This window comes from Petromyzon marinus, chromosome 52, assembly GCF_048934315.1.
Source record: "Petromyzon marinus isolate PM22_M1 ecotype Great Lakes invasive population chromosome 52, UKy_Petmar_22M1.pri1.0, whole genome shotgun sequence".
In the NCBI taxonomy this organism is placed as follows: domain Eukaryota; kingdom Metazoa; phylum Chordata; class Hyperoartia; order Petromyzontiformes; family Petromyzontidae; genus Petromyzon; species Petromyzon marinus.
Genome location: NC_133718.1, coordinates 7,507,441 through 7,534,270, shown reverse-complemented (window position 1 = coordinate 7,534,270; position 26,830 = coordinate 7,507,441). Strand labels below are relative to the sequence as shown.

Genomic DNA, 26,830 nt, shown 5'->3' with positions numbered 1-26,830 from the left:
AGTTCAATTACCGGCCGCGGTTAACTTCGGTGTCGACTGATATCTGAGCCACGCCCTTCCACCCCCGACCCTCCCCCCTACACCACTCCACGCTCACTAGCGCGGTGAAGTATGGACAAACAACCCCCATGACAGACACAGTTGGGGGGGGGGGGGGGCTTGCATTGACAAAGGGTGTGTCAATTACATTATTATTATTATTATCAATTTGCATACACAAAATAGCTCTGCGTGTCGTATGGCAGACGATCCAGGATGAAGGACTCTTTATCACAGCTATTTCAATGCTAAATTCTCCTGTTTGATATGTAAACTCCTTTGTCAAGGCGCTCTGCTTCTCCCACCCAGCTTAAAAGACGCTGCGAATCTTAGCAGCGTTCACTGAAGCTCTGCCGTCGTCCCTACAGTTCTGTTCCTTCACCTGAAGAAGGCTACTTGTGTTGTGGCCGAAACGTCGTGAGAATGTTATCGTCTTATTTTGCTTTATTGCTTTATTCTCATTCTACGTGGTGACTTTAGCCGAAAGAACCAAGAAGACCCTTCAGGGCTCATCACGGGCAGGACTATGACAGCCCATAGCGGTGGAGGCGTGTGGAGGGGGGGGGGGCGTTGGGTGGGGATGGATGGGGAGGCGTAGGGGTGGGGTCGGGGGTCACACGGGGGCTTTGAATGAATGCTTATTTGACGCGGCCCGCTCAATCGCTCGCGCGCTGGCCGGGAGCCCGGGAAGCTCGCGGGAGAGTTTCCAGAAATCGCGCGCCTCAAAGAAAAAAAAACCCCCGGCTAGGTGGGGACAGAACAGAACAGAACAAAAAAAAACACACACACACACAAAAAACCCACCGCTCTCATTCACTCCGGCAAAATTCACCCCTGCCAGGCGCGCGCTCCGCGAGAATTCAAATCAGCCTGCGCATACACTCTCAAAGCGGCGATTTGCTGGTCGGGAGGCAACATTATCCTCTAAATAGTATAATGTTCCGTTCCCTTTTCTCTCTTTGCACACTGTATGTAGAATCGTATATTTTTACATTTCAGATTCATCGGAATCTTTATTTAAACCGCAGGAGGAATGCGATGGCTAAGGGCGGGTCAATGCTACAACAAAGAAACAATAGAAAAAGGTAAGTCAAAAAAGAATGGATAATTTAACTAAGTCTGAATTATCAAGCAATAATAAAAATGAAACTATACTGAACTATATTTATTTTACCAGGTAAGGCCCACTGAGCTATAGTTATCCCTTTTTTTCCCGTTGAAATCTATAGCAGACAAATACTGTGAACGCATGATGTTGATTCTAAATGTGGAGGGAAAAATTAGAGGACCCAAAGAAAAATCCACCCGACCACGGGGTGAGAAAACACGCAAACTCCAAATGTACAGGCGTCAGGGTCGAAATCGAACCCACGACCTCCTAAAACAGTGCCAGACCACACCGAGATAACAGTCTTCCCTCAATAATGTTTGTGGGTATTAATGCGATGGCGCTTTGGGTGCCATGTTTGTGCCGGCAAGTCGCCACGTGGATTAAATAATAATATCGACTTGATTCGATCCGCCGGGTTGCTGATAACTTGATAGTAATTATTAATTACAAGAATTCACGACCCCTTGCCGCTCCACCTATGGATAAAGGCGTCTGCATGCCGTGTCGGTCATGTGGGGTTGTTTGACCATACTTCACCACGCTGGTCAGCGCAGGTTGGTGAAGGTGCAGGAGAGGGGGGGTGCAGGCCACGGTTGGGACGTTGAAATCGAGTCGCCTCGCTCACAGCGCAGCGTGCCAACCAATGCACGACCGCTCCAACAGTAGCTTCACTCTAACGGATGGAAGTCGCTACATGAAAGGTCAACACTGAGTTGCCGAGTGGCGCCCACGGTCACCGCTGAGCCGGCTCGCCACGGTCCAAGCCTCCAAAACCGAGATGGCCAACCGCGGAATGGCTGCGTGAACATAGAGACACTTCGGCTTTTTTTGGAGTTTTTACTTTTCATTATGTGGACCAGAAGCGTCGCGGGACCACGAGCGATGGCGTGGGGAAGCTTTCATCCGAGCCTCCGATAGATGACGGCGTTACACGCGCTTGTGCGTGCGTGCGTGCGGGCGCACGTGCAGTTAATCACATTCGGTGCCGGGGGAGCGGTGGTGCAGTGGTTTGTCACGCATTGCTCGCCGTACTCAGTGACCTGGTTCTCAGCTACGGATAACATCAGCGGTGGGAAGTGGTATCCGGGCCTGTCCTTGGGCCCCTCCCCTCCCCCTCCAACGTTTTAAACTAGTCCCTTATGCCGGACTTTAACATCAACACCGGGTGGGCGAATGCGAACAAACCACCTCCCATTGTGTGCCGCGACATCCTTAAGAGGTGCTCTCTAAACCGAGGGAGGAGGGGGGGGGTTGTTTAGAAACATGGGGTGGGTGGGTGAGTGGGGGGGGGCGAAAAATTACCGTCACCCCCCCCCTCTCCCCCCGGACCACGACTGCGTGCATCTGGATTAAATAGTCGCGGACTTTTAAGTCGGCGCGCCGTCTGAGATTAATCGCACACGCGGCCACATGGCGTTGGGAATGGGAGGACAGAGTGCCGTACAGTAGGAACGCACGTGATTTAGTTTTTTTCTTTCACCCCCCCCGCCCCCCTTTTCACTCTTCCCTGGAAAATAATTTAAACGTGCATAAATAAAACGGTCTTTATACCTCGAGCCAATTGTCATCAGGGTTTCCAAGACCAACAACTGTACTGTGGGGGAATTTCAGCTTCACTTCCTCTGGCCATTTAAAAAGAAAAAAAATATATATATCTTTGCCAGAACGGCTAATGCGTTCTGTGCGTGCATGCGTCTTTGTGTATGAGTTACGGGGGTGGTGTCGTGGTTATTGTCGGCACCATCCCGGGTTCTGTTCCTCTAGCCACGATAGCGCTCATCGCGCATTTTAATTGTACGGCAAAGGCACACCGAGCCTCACGAGCGTTACTCAACAAAACGTCTCGCATGTGGAAGAAACAAACTGAATTGCCAGAGAGAGAACACCCCACGCATGTGAGGAGGAAAAAACCCAGAGCATTTTTTTTTCCCCGTTAGTTTCAAAATCACGAAAGAGTCGTAATGTGAATTGCCGCCTGTACGGTTGGAGGACATTTTTGTGACGTGACTACCGTCAGATAGACACGGGGTGGTGGGTGGAAATTACACATTCCTCTAAAAGGGAGTACGCTCTCACATCAAATACTTGCAGAGTTATTGGAAGTCTGTTTTGTATTATTAAGAGTCCAAACGTCTATTTTAAATAAATCAGCATGTTCAACTTGACCGCCTAGCACTCCGAACATTAATTTTGTCTGCTTTTTTATCTGTACGTTATCCCCTATCCTCGTCTCTTGTCTGTCTGCCGAGTTTCCTTCCCGTTACTTTGTCTAACCTCCCTGTCTCATGCCAGCTTTGCTTTCCATTCAGGTATCTTTCTATCATTCTGTCCGTGTATCTGTCTGTGTGTGTGTTAATGTATGTCTGTCTCTTCATGTTTAATGGAAAGGGTACAAAAATACCAAAAACTACTGGCCATTAAAATAACAGCTTTACCCGTAATTATGTAATCGTACTTTAATAATAACGCATAATACGCGGGGAGTGGTGGCGCTTTGGTTAGCACACTGCAATATGAACTCGTTCACGTGAGTTTGACCAGCAATCACAGCTAACTACAGTGGTGATATCTGCAACGGTCCTGGCTCCCCTCCCTTTAACCAACCCACACCGATCAGAGTGGTGAAGTATGGTCAAAAACCCACCATGACTGACGCAGCATGGCCGAGGCCTTCATCCAGCAGTGGATTGACAAAGAAGTGCAAAACATTCTTATTATTATAATATACAGTACACGTTAAAGGCTTAATCACTCCGATAGCATCGAAAGTTACCCTTATTCACCTAAAAAACATATTTGATCATATTTAAACAATGGATATTAATACATGAAGATACTAACATTATAAACGCATAATATTAAAGTAAACATGGTTAATCAATGCATTAATTCATATTAACTGCACCCACAACAGCCATCGTTAACAAGGGAATGGTCCATATTATTGGTTCTTTCGGTAAAGTCACGTAGAAGGGAAACAACCGTATTAATTGATCAAACCAAACAGTTCTCGTTGAAACCTTCTGCTGCCAGGCCACCAAGATTATACGGCTTACCAAAAATACATAAAGTAGATACACCCCTTCGTCCCATCGTCTCTACTATCAACTCCCCGACCTACAAACTGGCTCGTTTTCTGTCTGAAATCCTGCGGCCTTTCACTGGAAAAACCACCTCTACGGTACAAAATTCTACTCACCTGGTATCGACAATCAAGGGTATTTTGCTGTCCCCAGACGACCTGCTTGTCAGTTTTGATGTAGTTTCCTTATTCACCAAAGTTCCTGTACCTGACACCATCGCAATCATTGAAGACTTGGTTCATCAAGGACTAAACACTGAGGTACCCCCCCTGGTGAGACTGCTTAACCAATACATATTTCACTTGGAATGGAACTTTCTACAAACAAACTGAGGGCACCCCAATGGGCTCCCCCCTATCTCCGGTTGTAGCCAACATTTTCATGGAGAAATTTGAGACTGACGCCATCCAGACTGCCACTCTACGCCCAAACTTATGGAAGAGGTACGTGGATGACACTTTTGTCATCTGGCCACATGGCCGGCCTGCTCTAGACCAATTCCTCGACCACATCAATTCCATACACCCAGCCTCAGATTTACCATGGAATTCGAAAAACATGGCAAGCTACCTTTTTTGGATGTCCTAATAAAAAAGAGACCTGATGGTTCAATGAGCCACTCTGTCTACAGGAAAGCTACCCATACGGATGCTTACCTGAAACCGGATTCCCACCACCATCCATCCCAGAAGAATTCCCTCATCAAGACTCTGCACCATAGAACCCAATGCATATCCGACCAGGAACACATAGCCAGTGAACGCAAGCACGTACACCAAGCTCTTAAGGCTAATGGTTACTCTGACTACACAATCCGCAAAGCTATCACTCCAACCATGAAGAAGGACCCTCTTGAGGAGCCATTCAAAACCATCACTTTACCCTACATTGCGGGGATCACAAAAAAGATCTCCAAAATCTTGAATAAACGATCCAGGTCCGATTCAACACATTACATAAAATCCGTGATCTGGTTCCGTCTGTAAAATATGTGATTCCGGACATACAGTACCCTGGCGTCTACAAACTAAGTTGCCTCTGTGGTAGTAGTTACATTGGAGAAACCAAACGACATGTCTCGGACCGCATCCGTGAACACAAAGCGGACCTTAAACATGGTAGGGCCAACACCTCGGCCATGGCAGATCACTGTTATAATTCAGTAGGCTCACATGACATTGACTTCTCCAAGACAGAGGTTCTCTGCAAGCCATCTGGCTACCATGAGAGATTCGTTCATGAGGCTATCCACATATACAAACACAGAGACAATTTCAACCGAGAAGATGGATTCTGGCTTAGCAATCATTGGAAGGATTTGATAAACCATTTCGGCTCTTAATTGATTGTTCACGCTTACGGTGGCTTTCAGACCGCATCCATTATTTTCGTCTCCCCCCTCCTCTTTTCCGAACATAGATGGACTCGTCCGTCTGAATAACTGCCAATCGCTCTCCGTGGTGCTAACGTTAAAAAAACGCCACTTTTTTCAAATTTTCTTGCTGTGGTTTTCACACCTGATGATGATTGCTTGTGTTGCAGTCGAAACGTCGTGATAATTTTATTGTTTATATTTTTATTATTTTATTGTTTCCCTTCTACGTGACTTTACCGAAAGAACCAAGAATATGAATTCCTGCAGTCACGAAAGCTTTAAATCAAAATTTAAGGGAATGGTCGGTAAGGTCTATGGAGGCACTACACTACTATACACTACACTTTACACTACACTATACACTACTATATACTACACTATACACTACACTATACACTACTATATATTACACTACTATACACTACTATATATTACACTACTATACACTACACTATACACTACTATACACTACTATATATTACACTACTATACACTACACTACTATACACTGCACTATACACTACACTATACACTACTATACACGACTATACACTACACTATACACTACTATATATTACACTACAATACACTACACTATACACTACACATTGGGCTCTATGGAGGCCCGTCGTGAAGCGGTTAGTCGTTAACAGGGGTGGTCGTCAAGAGGGGTTCTGCTGTATGACTGTCGACCAGATTGGTTGCAAAGGCATGTGGCTACCTACACTTTACTCCAGCCAGTTGTCCTCTTAAGTTTTCTGCCATGCAGACGGAGGTGATCGTAGCTCAACAAAAATCAGCTCCAGGAGGTGGCCGGGTGGCTCGGGGAATTAACCCCGACACCACCCGGGGTCAGGGAACAGAGCCAGCACCTCCGAGAAGCTGGGTTCCATTCCCGGGGTTCCCACCCGAGATGAAATCGGGCTCCCAAGTGCAGTGAACGTGATGGTCTGAGACTGGCCACCCGACAGCTGCACGGAAGAACCAGACGCAGCTTCCCTTGTCGCCAAAGCTGGCCAGGTGGCCCAGTGGTAGAGCGAGCAGCTCACAATCCAAAGGTTACAAGTTCGAATCCTGGATAAGAGTTGACTCAGCCCACCGTCCCTCCAGGGTTGATACAAATGTATATGTTTGCGGGGAAGTCAGCAGTGGCTGTCCAATGCATAGAACTACGCCCCCTCGCCACAGGAATGGGGCGCCACGATGGCGAGATGTTAACTATCTTGCCTGGTATGCAGGAGGTCGTGTTTTCGATCCCGATCCTGACGCCTACTGTACATTTGGAGTTTGCGTGTTCTCCCCGTGGCCGGGTGGATTTTTCTCCGGGTCCTCGGGTTTTTCGCTCCACATTTAGAATCAACAACAAGCGTTTAGAGAATATGGCTGCTATACATTTCCACGCGACAATAAGCCACTTCACTGAGCTATAATTTGTGGCCACGTCGCTTTTGAAAGAGAGCTCAGTAGGCCTTACCTGGTAAAATAAAAAAACGTTTAATTATAAAATGCAGCATTTCCAATGCAGCTGTTAATGGAAGATGAGCATCAATGCCTCAACGCTCGTTCGAGAAGGAAACCACTTTGACTTTCATAAATACCAGCTCTGAATTCACACGTGATGGTGTATAGCGTGAAGAGCAAGTCACGCAATCAACGGCACTACCACAGACAGCAAGGCTTCGACGAAGTGTTTTGTAGGACAGGCTAGCAGCGGTCAGGAAAAAGCGGCCAATGTAATTTCGAGGTTAATCGATGACGTCGTGTGTATCTGCCGTTTGCAGGAGCTCCGGGGATGGAATATTGGTCTCTCTGTACGAACTGCATTCTCCACATAAGGAGACTCACGTTTTCCCCCATGTATTTTTAGAGCAAAAAACTTGGGGGTGCGTCTTTCAACCTGGTAGCTGTGCGCGGGCCTGGGTGTGGCCAGATTTGTATCACTTTATTGGCACTAGGCACAAGTTTGCGAAGCGTCTTACTTTCTGGAGCGTCTCGTAATCCGGAGAATACGGCCAAGGGCAGAAGTCAAAATGTTCTCTTTTTTATTTTAGTTGGCACTAGTTTGGATCAGTGAGTCATTTAAGTGCTCCCAGTTGACTCTGACTATTCCTGTGCTGGGCAGTTGCAGTGCACCATGGCCCTAACTCACCAGACCAATCAGAAAATTATTTACGATTTTAACTTAATAAAACACCTTTCCTCCGCCGCCATTTTTATATTGGGGCCATGCGGCGCGTGATTGTGTAGGGAGTGCGTGATCACGCGGTCTTAATGCCCAGCTTATTTCTACATTTTTATTTTTTGCTAAATGCTTTACATGGGCAACGCTGACCGGCTATTTCTTGATTACATTTCTGAAAGTCTATTCAAGCTAGTTACTTGATTTTTTTGGTCTTTTTTTTTGGAAGGCACAACTGGTTGTTAAAGGCTACCCACGTGGGGCCACATTCACAGTGACAGGCCTTGTAATTAGGGAGCTCATCTAGATCCAGACGCATATTTATGTTTAAAAAAAAAATATTTGGCCGCGGCCTAAATGGATTTTCCGGCCTCAGACGTTACGTTTGGCCAGCAGCTTGCAACAGCTGTGGAGCTTTTCTGAGAGCTAGGAAGAAAGAAAAAACGGATACGGCGAGTCTGCTTGTTTGCAAAACTTTACAAAATGTAGCTCAAACAAATGTGAATAAATGCAAAAAAGAATTTACGGCAATACTAATCATAGCAATACGTTGTCGATGAAAATAAACAATCCAATTTTGTCATTTGTGTTTGATGAAACGGTGCTACATTTTTTTTACGGCCTGTTAAAAAAAAGCGTGAAATATCCTGAGAGAACTAATGGAGTAAGTGGCTGGAAAATCTGCTTGTCTTCAAACTTTTTTTTTATTAAGTAGAAACGGCACTCTGTCGGATCGCTATACCTAATTAAATCCGCCTTCTGCTGCAACCCGAACCCCTTCTAACACGTGCGCACGCAACACTGTGACTGAAATGACATTCAGAATGAGAAATTAACGTGACCAGCGACGGCGGCAACTCCCCCCCCCCCCCCCCCCCGCTAAAGAAGGAACTAGCAAAGAGAAACCGAGCTTCAACTAACCGTAACCATGAATCTAACCCAGCTCTTGCCGCGCGAGGGCTCACGCACAGCGCTGTCTAAACACCTCCACGCCGAGGGCGGGCTCCAATTACGAGCAATACGTGTTTCCAATTAAGGCGCTCGGTTCTTTAAAGGGGGGGCATGAATCATGGCTGCATAGTCAAGACGTCAAACCTCACCCACGGACCTCCACCACCAATAACTTGCCACGGACAGTGTGGGAAAAAGGGGTTCGGGTTTTTTTTGCTGGCGGGCGAGCGTGTTACATCTAAACGCTAACTCAATTTGGCAACGCAAATTATTCCTTGAACACGTCCTCCAACGCGTCCAAGGTTTCCTATGCGCAGCATACCCCACCCCCCCCGCCCCCCTCCGGCAGGAAACGAGAAGGGCTTTCTCAGGAGCTGCACGGCGATGGGCTTGTGGGGCTGGATGGCGAATATTTTTTGTTCTTGTTGCAATCGACAAGAGAGGAGGAGGAGGAGGGAGTAGAGGAGGAGAAAAATGAAAATAAAAATAAAGATTTTTCCCATCTAATGTCGTAGGCGCAGGGGGGTTTCACAGATGGAAGCCGTTTAAGTTTTTTTTTTAATTTTGTTTCAGAGGCTCCCAAACCCCCATGCCTTGCTCGCAAAATGCTAAATAAAAATAATAAAATCCACTGAACATAAACGACAGGACGCAGCTGTCTTCACACTTTCACCCTCGGCAATCGTGAACTCTAAGAAAAGGGGGCCTGCTGCACTTAGTGACCGATGTCTGCCGGAAATTAATGCCCCCTGTAACCGTGAGTCAGTCATTTTTATTTTGTTCCCCCTTCTTCCAAAGAGCTTGGGAACACTAGGGAAACATTAGCAATGGTCTGCATTCGCAGCAATGCGTGTGTTTCCACCGCTGCCTGAGAAGAGTGCATGACAGCAAGCTGCAAAACCACATGGTTGCTAGGGCTTGTTTGTTTATATATAGAGTGAAGTGAAGCCAAAGTGTCCGTCTGTTCAATTGAGAGTTGAGATGTTGAGGCCTGTATGTTTGGAGCTTGCATGTCCTCCCCGTGGTCACGTAGATTTTTCTCCATGTCCTCCGGTTTTTCCCTCCACATTTAGAAATGCGCGTTTAGAGTACTTGGCCGCTATACATGTCCGCGTCATAAGCCACTTCTCGTTGGGCTATCATTTGTGGCCAGGTCGCTTCTGAAAAAGGGCTGTGTAACTCAGTGGTGCCTTACACGGTAGATGAAAGGGAAATCAGAGATGTGCACTGTTCGTCCTGCGTCATATCGCCCTGTCGTTTGAATGTTTACATCGAGATACGTCCAAATTAAAATCCCTTTTATCTTTCATGGTTAAATCGCTTTAGTTGATTACCTCTCTTAGGTAGCCCTGGTGCTAGGGATGGAAATTCCACACTTCCAGGTGCTAGGGATGGAAATTCCACACTTCCAATGTTGGGGGCCAGTCTATAAATTGTAGAGATCGTCGTAGACTTCCCACTTAGTGGTACTCATTTTAGTTGCCCAATAGGGATGATGAGCCGAGACGAACCTGACCAGGATTTAAAAGGCACAGTCCACCACCCGGCTATATTAGAGAGCGTGCTGACAAAACGTCCAAAATCAGCGAATGAAGTGTGGCGTTCATTATTCAAATTGCATTTGATTTGACAAGAAAAAGCTATGAAACGCCAGGATTTTTTTTAATAGACGTAAGTAACAAAAAAATATTATCTCATAGATAAGTACATAGGCTGCGGGTGTCATGTTATCCAACGTAACCTTGAAGCTCTTGCAGCGATGTGGTTTGGCCAGAAGATTCCAGCACAGAAAAAAAAACGGGTTCCTCGTGAACATCTAAAGAGTTACATTACCTCTTACGCTTTGGATTGCTCTCAAAGAATCTGGCCTCCAAACATGTAGTAGAAAACCCATTAGGTAAATGGGCAAACATCCCGATCCCGTAAGAACCTCAAGGCTCCGTGAGGCTCTCCTGGGTAAATAAAGGATTACGGTGAAGAGGAGCACACTGCACTGTGAGCCCAGCAACCAGACTTCGATTCTCGATCCACAGCGGACATCAGTGGCGAGTGATACCTAAACCGGGCTCAGGTGTCCCAGCAACAACCCGCAATAATCAGTGCGGTGAAACATGGTACTGGATCCAGCAGTGGATTGCCAGCCGTACATTATTAAAATTTTTGAGTGTAAGAGACTTGTCTCAAGATTTTTCCAAACTAAAATACCCATTCAAACTGAGTAAATCGACGATCGTGCGCCTAATTTAGCTTCATGCGTACAAACTCTAACCCTAACCCTGCGACAGTTTGTTCTCTAACAATTCTGACGAGCTCAATGCACGGAATAAAGAACCGGTGATGACGTAGCAGGCTGTTCGCCAAAACTTTAATTGCTTGAAGGAAAGTGGGCAAAACTGAGTACTGCTGGAAATGTTTTTGTTTCAGATGAATACAACGGTGGCATTGTCAGCCATGCGCCCAGTACGCTGTCAAATGTGTGATCCCAATGCCCTGAGTAATATGGGCATCACCCACCACGCGTAGTCACCCTGTGTCACCCCCATCAAACCGCGGCTGCACCTCCGATCAGCCTGGTTGGCTACGTAGGGTTGCGAAAGAATTTCGAAGTTCAGCAAACATCCAGGCTGTGTCGCTGCCTGGCACACTCGCGCCCTCTGTCGACTTTTTGTGTGCATTGCACTGACAAGGTTTCCACGCGCCAGTGTTCCTTCACCGACGTTGACTATATTTTTGTACCGCCAATTGTGTTCCAACTCGGCACACTGCTGCCCTGCCCTCTGGCAGCAACTTGAGTTGTCACGAGCTGGGGGTCAGGGTTCAACCCAAGAATCCCTCCCTTTCTGTCTCGTTTTTTGCGCGTCTCGTTTCTACCGTTTCTCATTAGTGATGGGTCATTTGTACAGCTCGGTTCGCTCCGCTAGCTTCGGTGTAAACAATAGCATATCACTTGCGTACATCTTCAGAAATTGTAAATAAGTCCTGAGCTTGATGCGCTTTCTGATGCGCTTCCGCTGCCATCTGGAATGCTCTTCCTTCCGATATTAGGAACACTGGCGGAGCCATTGGTTGGTGGGGGGAGGGGGGGTGGCACGTGCCCCCCCAATGATCCGATCGAAATCCCTCATTTCGATCGGATCATTGGGGTTTATTAGTAATAAATCGGCATTTTGCGACCCCCACTGCCACTGTGTAGCATATTATTACGTGGCCAGGGACTCTATGAGATGACAGGACAATAGTCTGTGTCCATAATTGGCAATAAGTAACGGTACAGCAGTTATAAGTGACTCTCAGAATGGTGCGCAGTTGCGTCTACAGAGTCCACGACTTCCCCGAAGGCATCAACACCTTCAGCGAGCGCGATGCCGATCACACAACGCGGTTCGAATTCGACCCTCGATCGATGTCTGCGCCATCGCCGCACATGCGTCGAATAAAAGGGACAAGTCCTTACCAACAACTCCTCTATCATTTTTCATTGCTGGAGGGGTTGCCCCCGCCTACCTGAAAATCCTGGCTCCGCCATTGATTTGGAAGCCACTGGAGCTACTACGCACTTTTAAATCGTCTATATTGAAAACCCATTTCTTTCTAACAGCTTTTCATGTTGAGTTCATCGTCCTTCCTCCGCACCTCCGATTAGCACAATTTGCTAGAAGTATATATACCCCATAACAGAATTGATGGGGCAAGTTGCAGTGAGGGAGCACCTATGAAGGCCAACGGGGCACATGAGGTGGTGGGTGGCCAGCATCGCGCCCGGCCACCTTTGTCTCCCTGGTGGCAATGTTTACACACCGCGCCAGGTACTCGTTTGAGGCTAAATGCCACACACACGTGCGCACGCACGGGGCTATTGGCGAACGCGCCGAGTTCTGGAACCGATCACCGAGATGTGGACCCCGACTTCACTTGTATTTATTTTAAATATGTACGTAGCGCAAACAGACCACAAAGAGATTTCAGAGCATTGTACAGAATAAAGAAAATAACTTACAATGAAGGTAAGACAAAGGCGTAATAAATAACATGCAGTGACAATATATCAGTGACAAGACGTATTAATGGTCACTTATTGGTAGCGCTAAACACACTCGTCAATGACAGATTGACGCGATCGATCACTCCGTGCGGTGCGTGCGGTGCATGCACCACTACACCACTCTCCCTGCACCACCACCACCACACTCCCTGCACCACCACACCACTCTCCCTGCACCACCACCACCACACTCCCTGCACCGCCACCACTCTCCCTGCACCACCACCACTCTCCCTGCACCACCACCACTCTCCCTGCACCACCACCACTCTCCCTGCACCACCACCACTCTCCCTGCACCACCACCACTCTCCCTGCACCACCACCACTCTCCCTGCACCACCACCACTCTCCCTGCACCACCACCACACTCCCTGCACCAGAACACTACTCTCCCCCGCACCACCACCACCCCACTCTCCCTGCACCACCACACCACACTCCCTGCACCACCACCACACTCCTTGCACTACCACCACCACCCCACTCTCCCTGCACCACCACTCTCCCTGCACCACCACCACCACCACACTCCCTGCACCACCACCACACTCCCTGCACCACCACCCCACACTCCCTGCACCACCACTCTCCCTGCACCACCACCACCACTCTCCCTGCACCACCACCACCCCACTCTCCCCCGCACCGCTACCTGCAGCGAGGCCTCAAGCTTGGCGATGGGCTGCGTGAGGGGGTAGTCGGCGGGCTGCGTGTCGTACGTCTGCTCGCCGCTCGACACCGGCCGCCCCAGCCCGTGGCACGCGCTGCGGTTCCGTGGCGACACGGCGTGGTCGCCCGCGATGCTCAGGTAGAACTGCCCCAACGCGCGCACAACAAAGACAAAGAAAGATTCCCCCCCCCCCCACCACCACCACCGTGTAGCCTTAACAGACTTTTGTGGCAAGTGCTGTTAGCGAGTAAAGCCGATGAAGGCCGGCACCGCAGGTGAGGGAGTGGGATGGGTGGCTCCCAGCATGCCCAGCCGCCTTATCTTCCCAGTGGCGATGTTTTTATACGCCGCACCAGGTACTCATGTGAGGCTGAGCTGCACTCAAGGAGGCCCGGGACCGGTTAAAAGAATTGTTCGTCACTGGTGTTGGCCGTGAGTTGGAATCGAACTCGGGCCGCCGGGTTCGTAATATAGCGTGCTAACCGCTGCACCACCGCTTGCCAGACACACACGCACACACAAATACGCAAACTTATACACTGGATTTCATTACTAGATATTTACCGGAATGCTGCTAGGCTGGTTTGGGCAAGGGATTAGCGGTATAAGGCACTACCACTAGAGTACAAGGTACGCCTATCCATAATAATCCTATATCATTGATGATGATGATGAATGATGATGGATGACGATGACTTCGTCACGGCACCTTGTAGAAGAGAGACAAGGCCAGGGACTTGCGGTATTGCGGACTCGCGGCCACAGGATCACTGTCTGGCTTCAGCTCAGCTGCCAGCTCCAACAGGACACCTGGAGGCCACGAAGCCCCGAGGCAATGGTCAGCAGTGGCCCTGAGTGCTCTCAGAGACATCCGGCGACCTACGCCAAGAATTTAAACCCAGCACCGTGCAACTGCGCGCTTACAGATGCGGCATCTCCGGCATTAGGAAGCCACTGATACGAAAAGTGAAACACTGGAGCGTGCCTTTGTGCGCGTGCCAGTGTGTCGCCGCGTGCGTCTGCGCGCGACTGTCTCCGACCTTGCAGCGTGGCCGCCGAGCTCACGTCCTTGCCGAGGAGGAAGCGCTCGGCCCGCTCCGCGTGCACGAACCCCGGAGCGACGCCCCCGTACACGAGGGACGCCGCCGTCACCACGCGCTGACCCCCGTCCCCGGCGACAATCTTCGCGCGGAATCCCGCGCTCACGTACGCGTGCGCGTTCTGTGGCGCGCGGCAATCGGGAAACCATCAACTGGGAGTGGTGACGCGCCTGCAGTATGATCAGCACGCTGAGCGACCAGACACGTGTATGATCACATGGACAACATGAGTTGTTGCCTACAGAAGGAATGGTAGCCCTGGTCGAATAATAGACACTGCATATTCCCATCACTTCGTAGGAATGACCAGTGATGAATTCCCAAAATGTGGTACTCATTTACAGAGAGTCCAGGGGACAACGGGCTGAGTTGAACCCTGACTGTCCATTGAACTCCCAACTTCCAGTGGAGCTCTCTCACCTGGTTAGACAAATAAACCTGACCTGAGCGCTCTGACCAGCGCCAATTCTCCAGCTGTGTCAATGGGAAATGTGCACACACGGCCAACACGTGGCATCGTTTATCTCTCTTGAAATTACAATTGAGGCTGACTGGGCAACAGTACCTGATGTTATACTTAAGTGATACAAACGTTACAGATTATACATCAACAGTTTAAAATGACTGTACTCTATGCAATGACTCATTCTTCACAGTTCAGTTTTTTTCTTTATCCTGATTGTTCTAACGGCGGAATGCCATGACGCAAAGGACGCTCCCAGAGGAGTGCATCCCTCCACGTTAGCGAACGGCCCACAGAAGAAGATATCACAGAGCCGCTGCTGAAATCTCTTCCGAGTGGCTTCTTGTTCACACCACGGGGCAGCACTTTCATACCTGCCCTGTTACACAGGGCATCATGCATGTGTGTGTGAAAGTTGAACCTCTTTTGCACCGTACGTAGGCAACCGTGCTAATCGGAGGTGCAGGTAATGTTCGTTGCACAACGGTCACCAGACCGATAGCTATCATTTTCATGGCTGCCATTTTGCCCAAATTAGGTGCAAAAACAAATATAAATTATGGGATTTTATGACAGAACAATCCATAGCAATCATTCCATCTAAATAAAGATTCTGATTCTGATCTCAAGATCTCAGCAGGGGCCAAATTGACAGTCAGATATTACAAACGAGGAAGTATAAACAAGACAAAATACAAATCAATTCCTGAATAGGATGGGGACAACTTGTTACATGCATCGAAATTACCAACACACAAGTGCCTCTCACAATACCAGTAGAAGGCCAGGCTTGTGCAAGGTCCGGTTTGCGTGAACTGTTTACTCACCTGTGCTCTCATCATAACTTTAAACGACTTGAAAACTTCCCCCGGGGTGAGCTTTGGAATTTCCATGCCGACAATGACCTATGGCATCAATCAGCACACCACACCACACACGGCACTGTCAATCATCAACCGACGCTTTCGGCCGTTTGGGGATGCGAATGCACATTGACGTGCTCTCTCAACTGCTGTCGCATGGCGTGGCTCCGGTCATGAACGTATTCTATAAAATAAAACAGGGGTTAATTTTCACTTCCGACGGTGCAGCCCGCCCGGCATTGACTTGCACAGTCAACCCAACAACACCTGGCTCCGTCCTGCGACCTCCTGCAAGCGAGCCTTCGGCACTTCACGTGGCCTCATGGTGCGCCTAGCCCGGCACAAGCGCCGTGGTGACATCACCGCCACTTAGTGGCGAAGGTGGCGGTTTGTTGTTGTTGTGGTTGATGTTACTTGCTCAAGGAAGGGCCTCTTAGAGGGTATTAGGCCAAAACGTCTTGGAAGATGGTGAGCGTTACCCACACTTTAGCCCACCATATGTGACCTGCTGATCGACTGTGGTGTAGTCTGCTGGGTGGACAGAGGTAGTGAGAGGGATTTAAGAAACTTGCACCGTTGGCCCTTCTTTACAGCAGCACAAATATTATATTATACTTTATACTATATATATTGGATCCATATATGTGCTATGAAGAACGGGAAATGCCTCAAACGTTGCTCATGATATTATTATGTAGAACAATATATACGCCCTTTTTTTCCTTTTAGGGCTTTATCTTTTAAGAACGTGTTGAATGTTTGATATTTCCGAAAGCAGGTTACATACACAAAGTGACAAAGCACATGCAAAGCTGGTAGTGCAATGCCAGCTGCAAAAAAAGATAAAGGCCAGCTCAACGATGTAAATGTGCCCCGCCAGCATCGCTGAGGACAAAACAAGAACAAAACATTTTAAACAACCAAGAGATTGAGACATTCAATTAATTCCGGCTCTGACACCAATTTGCTCAATTTTATTTCTTGAGCTGCTCCTTTCACCCCCACATTTAGCTCAAGAATGCTGCGAAAATGAGAGCACGCGTCCCATTCTACACAGCAGAACATGCAGTGCAGGCACACGCACGCATCGAGCCAGTGGCACGCGGGGTTATTCGTGGTCAATGCGCACGACTCGCAATTCAGCAGATTACCGAGCTCAAATCGCGGTTTAGGGTCGACTCAATTCGTCATCCCACCGGGGTTGCTAAAATACAGTAGAGGTACCATCATCCAAACGATGGGCCGCTTTGTTGAGCTATCATTTGTGACCGCTGGGTCGCTTCTGAAAAATAAGTTAAAAGCTCAGTGGGGTTTGCCTGGTAGGATGGGGATGGTTTGGTTTTATTTGTATGCGTGTGGGTGACTTGTCTACCTCTCTTGTGCTTCGCACTACTATCGTGTTATTGCACTGTTTGTTGTTGTAACGTTTTTACCAGCCCCTACTGGACATCCGTCAAAAAGGGCTTCATAGCTCATTGGATTCCTCCAGTATAAATATTCTGGTTCTGATCTTGTAAGAAGTGTCAGCAGTGGTTGTCGTGTGGAGAAACTCGCCCCTATCGTTTGAGACGTGGGATATCCAACCGCCAAACCAGAGCCAACAGCGGAAATGAGCGTCACACCCAGTGCTCGTTTGAACTGCGAGACATTGTGACGTTAATTATAATTCAATAATCGACTGACATCAGTAGGTTCCAATTCGAACGAATGCATGGTGGCGCTCTCCTCTTCACAACAACCCTAAATTCCTCATTCCTGCAGCAGATGGGATTCAATCCAGAAGACTAATTTTATCAACCCTGGATGGATGTATGGCTGAGTTGACCCCTGACTGGGATATGAACTTACAATCTTCTGATTGTGAACCGCACGATCTAACAACTGCGCTACCCAGCCAAATCCGCAATCATCATTATCAGCCATTCTTCTTTCGTACAGCTGATGCAGATGCAGAACAACGACTACAATTTCACATTCAGGTGGTCAAGCCCAGACAACCGCGTCAGCAGCAGCAGAGTGTATCATCGCTGTGACGTCTCCTTCGTATTTGTGAATCGGGCATTGCTTCGTTGTTGTACGCTCTGTTCTGGATGACCACAGTCGCGCACTGGAGAGTTTTTAATTTTACATTTGTGCATCAGGCATCCGCGTCTGCCATGGTGTGTGCAGTGGATGCGGTTTAATGTGGACCATGATGATCGATCTCCCGGTCTCCAGTGCAACAACACATCTTCAGCCATGATCAATTCATAATACGGAGAATACGGTATGAACACGAGCCATACCAAACACAGGTCCAGCTGCAAATGCAACTCGGGTGCCGCGAGGCATCGAGTCACGGGTGCCCACGGCAGCGAACGTCTGGGATGGCGAGGGCGGCCGGGGACTCGGCAGAGACCAAGTGTGGCATTACGGCAACGCCGACACCAACGCGGGCATTGCGTGACCAATCCCGAGGCTTCCCTCCGGTCCCCCAAAAACAGGGGCAAGCCATCTATGTGGCCGCCTAACAGACAACACGGCTTCGAGGCTCTGCCTTGAGAGATGACCGACCTTGCCCTTCATGTCCTTGCTGAGGAACTGCACGAGGTCCAGGTAGGCCTCACTGGACACGTCGCTGATGCGGATTTTGGTGCCCGCCGCTTCCAGGACGACGAAGACGTCCGAGACGAAGTCGCGGTGAGCGTGCTTCATCATCAAGTTGCCGGCCCAGCCGCCGGCCTGGTGGAAATGACGTCAGGTCAAAGTGTGTCTCCCGTGTCTCGGCCTGTGTCTCAGACCCCTGTCTCTCATGTCTTCCGTGCCTCCCGAGTCTCAGACCCAACGTACAGTTATAGCGTCTCTCGTGTCTCCCGTGTCTCAGACCCAACATACGGTTATCGTGTCTCTTGTATCTCCCGTGTCTCAGACCCAACATATGATTATCATATCTCTCGTGTCTCCCATGTCTCAGACTCAACCGTACGGTTATCATGTCTCCTATGTCTCAGACCCAACGTATGGTTATCTTGTCTTTCGTGTCTCAGATCCAACCATACGGTTATCTCCCTGTGTCAGAAACGGCAAAGCAGCGTAGATGTTGCGCAGCTCACGTTTCGCACAGACTGATTGGCCACTTTGCTCAGGTGCTCGGCGGTGGCTGCGAAGGACTCCGATTGGTCGGCATGCTCCCTCAGGGAGCCAATCAGCTTGTTGAGGCTCACGGATGAGCCCACCCTCAGGCCCGTGGCTTCGAGAGACACGGCGAACAGCTCGGCCACACCCTTCACATCGACGTACGCCTGGAAGGGTCCGTCCGTCTTGTAGACGCCTGTCACACGTGCGGAGGTGTACAGCAGCGGTGGCGCTCGGCATTAGCACGCACGGCAAAAGCTTAGCGCCCCGAGAGGCAAATAAGGGTCCCAGGATCCATGAGCAAAAAAAAAGAAGATGCACCAAAAATCTGTTAGAATTCAGATCCTAATAAACATAACCGTGTTAATCGGAGGTGCGGGGGAAGGACAACAAACTAAACACAAAAAGTAGTTCTAATGAAATTAGTTTTCAATTTAGATTTAAAAGTGCATAGCTCCCAGTGATTTTCTAATATCGGAAGGAATAGCGTTCCAGACGGCCGCATACATGCAAATATGCGGTATGATATAGGATTATCATGGATAGGCGATACCTTATACTTGAGTGCTGGTGCCCTGCGCCGGTTATCCCTACTCCAAGGCAGCCTGGCAGCTTTCGGTAAAATACCAAGCCAGAAATTATAAACTATAAAGTATTTAGATTTTACCAGGTAAGGCCCAGTGAGCTGTACAGCTCTTTTTCAGAAGCAACCTTGCCACAAGTGATAGCTCAACGAAGTGGCTTATTGCGTGGAAAATTATAGCAGCCAAATACTCTCAACGGCATGTTTATAAATGCGGAGGGAAAAACAAGAGGACTCGGGGGAAAAACCCACACGACTGCGGGGAGACGTGCAAACTCCAAATATACAGCAGGTGTCAGGGTCGGAATTGAACCCACGACCTCCTGTATACTGGGCGAGGTGTTTAACATCTTGCCACTACGCCGGTCGTAATCGATCCGTTGCCCGTCCCTCCCCCCGCCAAGACCCTCACCCTTGCCCGTGTCTCCTCGCACCAGCTTCACGCTCTGCCCGCTCAGCTGCTCCACCGCGACGAGCAGCTCCGTTAGCGAGGTGGGGCGGAACCACTTGACGTCAGCGGCCGCGAAGAGATGAACGGGGCCGGCGGCGGCGGCCGTCGCTTCGCCCGAGGAGCACGAGTGGTCGCCTCTGCACGGCCGCCCATTCTTGGGGCAGAACTTGAGGTCCTGCCCGAGAGGGGGAGACAGAGAGAGAGAGATAGAGACACGCGGTGTGGACAAGAGGCGGCGAGAGCGGTGAATTCAGGCTCGGAATCTTTTCTTTCCTTCCTCCTGGAGGAATTCGGTGAGCTGTGAAGCTTTTTTTTCACAGATGCACCAGGAGGGGCGCGGCCAGCACGTTTGAACAACAAAGAAATAACAAAAAAATAAAGACGGGAATGCAAAGGTGGAGAAAAGGTGAGCAAGTTCCTAAAAATAAATAAACATAAAGCACATAATACAAATTGCACACATTCGTGCCGTGAGGCGAAGCTGAGGGAGGGAACGGGTGCCCCTCGATGGTGAAAAAAGTGGCCGGGTGGCGCTGTGGTGTGTTGTGAGCTCAGAGCTGGGGCGAGGGTCGATTCGGGCAATCTCAAAGTCAAAATGATATCCTGAGCCAGTGGTGAAAAATCAACAACCCTATGGCGGGGGATAAGAAAGTGCTTGGGCGCGCGGTAAAGTGGATATGAAAATAATTAAATTGCTTGAAAGGATTTCGAAAAAAGAAAAACAAACAAAAACTCATGAAACATTTCAGTCGTAGTTCTATGATATCTCCTTCTGCAGGCCGTTGACTAAAACATCCACTGCCGTGTAAGCACTCTACGAGGATGCATCATCTCATGACATGATGCCATGAGCACAATTCAAATAAATATTGGCAAAGGACAGAGAAGATTTCATCACGTATCTCCATGCAAATTAGATTTTTCCAGATTGAATTAAAAAAATATCTATTTTACTTATTTCAACCTATCCCTGGTCTGAGGGCTAACATTATTAATTAAACGAAATGACTGACACATGGAGAACCACTGTTTTATTTTCAGAGCATGAAGGAGCGATGTCTAGTCCTAGGCTGAGTGAGCCCTATTAAAGTGACTGAGTGATCTAAAACACGTCCAATGATTTACCAACACAAAGCCTGTAATGGAAAACAAGGCACAAATCAGCACTAATGTCAGCACTTATGACCGCTAATGGTGAGTTAATGAGTGATGACCGTGCGACATAACGTAACAATGTCCTCGATAAATACAAGATGCACGTGACTCAAGTCAGCAGGCAATCGATGGCAGAGCCATAAACGTAGCCGGTACGTCATGCCACATGCCACCGCTGTTAGTATTTACATCTAGGTGCGTTCGAACACGAATCGGTGCTCTATAGAAAATATTGGCAGCGGGAGATCCAGCGCGCATGTCATGATGTTTATACGACATGGTGAAAGTAGTGAAAATTAATATCGGCGAAAATAAATAACTTGCGGCGGCAACAGGAACTGGATGCATGCAGCGTCTGAAACGCGACCGCGTCTCAAAGCACGGCACAAACATGGGGTGAGTTCACGTCACGAGGGCAGCATGGTTCAGGGACAGTCAGCCAGGCAAAGGGGAAGGTCTTGTGACTGGATTTTGAAGAGGGGGATGAAGGCACGAAGCGTGGATGGCCACGCAGCGTGGCGTTTTAGGCCTGACGCCAATAGCAGAGAATAAGCGACTTCTCATTCGGGTGAGGTTGACTCTGGATGAAAACAGAAGTCGTTGGTTACTGTGGCAGAAGGAATGGGTTGATGGGGTGTAGTGTGGAGGAGAGAGTAGCAGAGGAGAGGGGCAGCCATGGAACGGGTCCTTGGAAGTTATTGAAGGGCGGGGAGGGCGATCGTGCAGTTGATACAGGATTGGATTTGGAGCCAGTGGAGAGATCTGAGGAATTTGCGTGAAGTGAACTCATTTTTGACAGCAGGTGAGAGCCAAGGTGCACATGACAAAAGGATATTGTATCGGATGAAACGCGCCATATTCTCTCGATTGTAAAACATCCTTTCCCCCCCCCCCCCACCATGTATTTTAAGGAAAAAAATGTGGGGCTGAAGTCTTATGATCAAGAGAACACACTGTTCTTCAGGAAGATGGCTCTCCAAAGTACGGGCGACTCACGCACCTACGAACTGATTGGTTCCTGTATGACGGTTGCAAGTCGAGCCGTCGCCTGTATCGTATTCTCCCGATTATAAAGCAAGACTTGTCTTTTTTTCAAAACGACCACGAATCTCGGGGCGCGCGCCTTACTTTCTGGAGCATCTTCTAACCCGGAGAATTTGGTAAGCTCTGTACGGGATGGGACCAATGAAATCAGTGTTCCATGTCAGGCATAGGCTTCGTATTAAATGGGGAGACGAATGTTCTGTACGAGAGAGAAGGATTCTTCTGTATTTGAGACCTGCGACAGCTCCTTCTGCCTCACTTTAGTTAAATATTTAAAATAAAATGTTTGTAGTACACTCTACATTATGTGATTTGTTGTCATTTTTTCTGGACATCTGTGAAAAAGAGCTTCATAGCTAATCGGATTCGTCCAGTATAAATAAATATTTTCAATCTTTATTTCTTTTTATTTCAACATTTCTTGCGACCTGCTATATACGTTACGTTTGCCAGGGAACCGATGATTTTGTTGATGAAACCCAATTCAAGAGCTTCTTAGCTCACAGGGTACTTCCAAATAAACTGCACTGAATTGTAATGCCTGCTCTGCCCCCTAATAAGGAGTGATGCACCGCTTGGCCAGTTCTTTATCTCACCACGTGATCAACAAGAGCAAGGTGGAAAACTATATGGGGGAAACGGGTTTTCGTCTCCGCCGCTTTGATACGGCAGGGTTTGCTCTGACCTCGATGTCAAGGCAGGACGGGCTCAATGGGGCCTTCCCATCTTTCGCAAATGACTTCATTGCATCCAGGATCGGGCGATAACCTGAAAGACAAAAGGGGTTGTAATTTTGTACATTTCTCGATTTAAAAATTAAAATGAAAGGACGATAACAGACGGGATTGAACAGTGCGCATCTCGAACTAAACCATTTTTTTTTTTTTACCAGGTAAGGCCCACTGAGCTATATAGCTGTTTTTCAAAAGTGACCTGGCCACAAAAGATAGCTCAACAAAGTGGCTTATTACGTGGACATTTATAGCAACCCAATATTCTAAACGCATGTTCCCAAGTGTGGACGGAAAAACCGGAGGACCCAGCGAAAAAATCCACACGACCACGGGGAGAGAGAGAGACACGCAAACTCGAAATATACAAGCGTCAGGGTCGGGATTTAACCCACTACGTTCTGCATACCAGACAAAGGTAATTAAAATCTCGCCACCGTGACACCCAGCAGTACTTTCTCCCAGTGATACTTGTGGTTTTGTGGGCAATAATATAAAATTGCATCACATTCTTTTGTTTGTTTTGAAAATCAGGGCCAGACATTGGATGCACAGTGCACGCACACTAACCTGTGCAGCGACAAATGTTCCCATCAAACACGTCCTCCACCTCCTGCTGACTGGGGGCCGGATTGCTGGCGAGCAGACTATGGGGTCATGACACGGAGGAGACGGGACACAGCCAGCTTTGAGTGTGTGTGTGTGTGTACGGGGATGCGTGCGTGCATGCGTGCGTGAGTGCGCGTGAGTGGGGAGGGGTAGTGTACTGGTTTGCGTGCTGCGCAATGAACTTGGCGACCCGAGTTAGTTCGATAACACGCTCACGGCTAACACTAGTGACGATTATCTGAACCAGTTCTGGGCCTCCCCTAGATCGACTCAGCCTCAAATTAGTACCTTGTGTGGTGTGTAAACATTGCCACTTGGGAGACAAAGGCAGCCGGGTGTGGTGATGGCCACCCACCCCCTCGAGTGCCGTGCCAGCTTTCATAGGTGCTCGCTAACAACACTTGCCTCAACAGTCTGTTTAAGGCTATAAGGGGGTGTTTATTTTTGTTTTTTTGTGAGCGCTATTATAGACGTTAGTTCACTTTACGAATCAGGCGACAATTCTCATAACAATATTTATCAATTAGACTCAACATTCTGAATTCCTAAATCTTGTCCTGATGATGATTGATGTAGTTGCAAGAACATTTTTGCATCCAATCGATAAATGTGATTATGTATATTATTCTTTAACTCACCTGACAGCTGAGTAATAATAATTGGCGTGTTAAACACTTGTAAACATGATCATTTATTTTATTTTGCTATATTGGTGAGTGAATGTGCCTTACATTTTGCCATCTTTTATTTTTAACAAATCATATCATTGGCTGTCAAAACCGACGTGATTTAAGTGTGACCATTAGTTTCATTCAGGGACTCCAATGCACGAGTCCTCTGTGCGGGAGCCTCACCTGTACATCTGCATAACAAAGCCGGGGCTGCAGTAGCCACACTGAATGCCATGGTGATCCACAAGCCTCTGCTGCACGGGGTGAAGGCCGCGCGCACGCACCATCCCAACGCCCTCCACAGTGATCACGTGATGCCCGTCCAGAGAGCACAGTGGGGCCAGGCACTGCATGGGGAGGACAGCAGGCGGGAATCAAACTCAGGGGACGAGGTTCATAGCACTGCGTGGTGAGAACAGCACCAGTGATGTTGGCCATAAGCCCGGAATCGAACTCAGGTGGCTAGGTCCATAGCACTGCGTGGTGAAAACATCACCACCGGTGTTAGCCTGCTCTTTTCGAATAACACGATGGGATGTTTAACGTCCACCGTGAAGCAGTCGACGTGTATTTAGTGGCTAATGCAGATGGAGTATTAACCAGGGCAGCCGCCGGGCTCAAACCACGAATGACTTCAACACGCGCAGAGATAAGCAGCGAGTGAGTAGGGCGAGCGAGTGGGTCCGTGCGAGGCGTACACTCAAAGCGCTTGCCACAAATGAACCACAAATACCTTGCTGATCTCGTCAAGGACCACAAACGGTCACGCGAACTCCGGTCATCCTCGCAGCAGCAGCAGCAGCACCAGCGGCTTTTGGCTAGCCATCGAACAAAGACGGTCATCGCACCGCGTGCTTTCCGATGCCCTTCCACGGCCGTCTGGAACACTCTTCCATCCGATATCAGGAAGCCACTGGAGCGCTGCACTTTTAAAATCCAGATTGAAAACGTATTTCTATAGAACTGCTTTTGACGTTGAGTTTGGTGTCCTTCCTCCGCACCTTCGATTCGCGCGGTTGGCTAAGTACTGTGCAAAAGAGGTTCAACATAAATACAGTACATACGTACGGAATTGATGGACTCGGTGAGCACTTTGTCAGGCTGCAGGGGATCCGCGTACTGCACGGTGACGACGCAGCAGCCGCAGCCTCCTTCGTGGCACATCACCTTGGTGCCGCTCAAACGCAGCGTTCCGCGCAGGAACTCGCTCAGCGTAGTGCGCGGGTCCGGGTTTTCCACTGCGAGGCAAGGATGAGGATTTGCATGACACTGTGCAGTATTCCCTCGTTATTTACAGAGGTGGCCACCGCACCGCGCGCCTTCGGATGCGCTTCTGCGGCCGTCCAGAATGCTCTTCCTTCCGATATCAGGAAGCCACTGAAGCTATGCACTTTTAAATCTAGATGGAAAACTAATTTCTTAAGAACTGATTTTAGTGTTTAGTTTGTTGTCCTTCCCTGCACCTCTGATTAGCACGATTCGCTACACACGGTGCGAAAGAAGTTCAACATACAGTACATACATCCATACAACTTTATATCCGCGATTTTGGCTATCCGCGAATCGCATCTGGAACTCTACACGGCTGCATTGAGAAAGAGAGAGAAGGAAAGTGAAGAGATAAAGCGATGAGAGAGAATGTCATGCGAGAAAGTGATGAGATAAAATAATGAGAGGGATAAAGGGAGAGAGAGAGAGAGAACTTCTCAAAGCTTTCGAAGGCATCTGCAGACGTTGTGTGTACGATATTTGTGGGCCAATATCATTATCCACAAAATGTCATATTCACGAGCATCTTCGGAACGTATTCCTCGCGAATAAAGAGGGAAAACTGTACTGTATATTGCATTTCCTGAAATGCCTTGGAAGCTCAAGCGGCACCTTACATCACGTCTCATCACGAGAGTTCAATTTTGACGTGCATTTTAATTGAAGGACTGTCTGTTGTCTTGGTGTGGTCTGGCACTGTTTTTGTTGTTGTTGTTGTGTTGCTGTCTTCCCCTAGCCTGCACTGATATCGTGTTTTTCTTTGTTTGTTGTCATAAACTTGCTGACCCGCCCCTCCTGAACATCCGTGAAAAAGAGCTTCATGGCTCATCGGATTCCTCCAGTCTAAATAAAGATTCTGATTCTCATCCCAATCAATTCCGATGCCCTGCTGCAGTTTAGCCAAGGGCACCTCCAGTGGCAGCTATCCCTGTGCTGCCATAAGGTGTACACAGCACCAGCCTGCAAGTGGGGATTAAGTCTGCAAGTAGGGGGAGATGTTGCTGTTAGTTTTCTCAACCAAGTAAAAACTATGCTGGAAACATTTACCTTCTACCGGTTTGCAAGAAATTCTGCCGTGTTTTCTTGAATATTAAATGCAACGTACTCGTTTAAGCAGTTACTTTACCGCAGCTTAACCGGGGAACGTACTGCCTCCTGCAAATAGCAGACCGTTTGCATCCAGGTGTTTGTGCCATTCACGCAGCTACGACCGCAGTGCGGGGACGAACGCGGGGGTAGAAAGGTTGAGATTTGACCTTGGCTCGAGACGGAAACGCTGCACTGCATGAGCACATGTGCGGCGTTGCCTGATGAAGAATCCAAA

At 48.5% G+C, this 26,830-nt stretch overlaps 1 protein-coding gene across 2 annotated transcripts in view; it reads right to left on the bottom strand.

Annotated features, from left to right (window-relative positions):
* Positions 1 to 26,830, bottom strand: part of LOC116953590 (xanthine dehydrogenase-like) — a 94,584-nt gene that overhangs the window by 60,877 nt on the left and 6,877 nt on the right. For both annotated transcript variants that reach the window (XM_032973918.2, XM_032973919.2), the window contains exons 3-13: positions 25,306 to 25,475; positions 24,421 to 24,584; positions 23,528 to 23,604; positions 22,912 to 22,994; positions 19,989 to 20,202; positions 18,972 to 19,189; positions 18,433 to 18,600; positions 15,844 to 15,921; positions 14,494 to 14,674; positions 14,163 to 14,263; positions 13,436 to 13,597 (exon numbers count right to left, since the gene is read on the bottom strand). In XM_032973918.2, the coding sequence (XP_032829809.2) occupies positions 13,436 to 13,597; positions 14,163 to 14,263; positions 14,494 to 14,674; positions 15,844 to 15,921; positions 18,433 to 18,600; positions 18,972 to 19,189; positions 19,989 to 20,202; positions 22,912 to 22,994; positions 23,528 to 23,604; positions 24,421 to 24,584; positions 25,306 to 25,475 (1,616 nt within the window). The remainder of the gene's footprint in view (positions 1 to 13,435; positions 13,598 to 14,162; positions 14,264 to 14,493; positions 14,675 to 15,843; positions 15,922 to 18,432; positions 18,601 to 18,971; positions 19,190 to 19,988; positions 20,203 to 22,911; positions 22,995 to 23,527; positions 23,605 to 24,420; positions 24,585 to 25,305; positions 25,476 to 26,830) is intronic.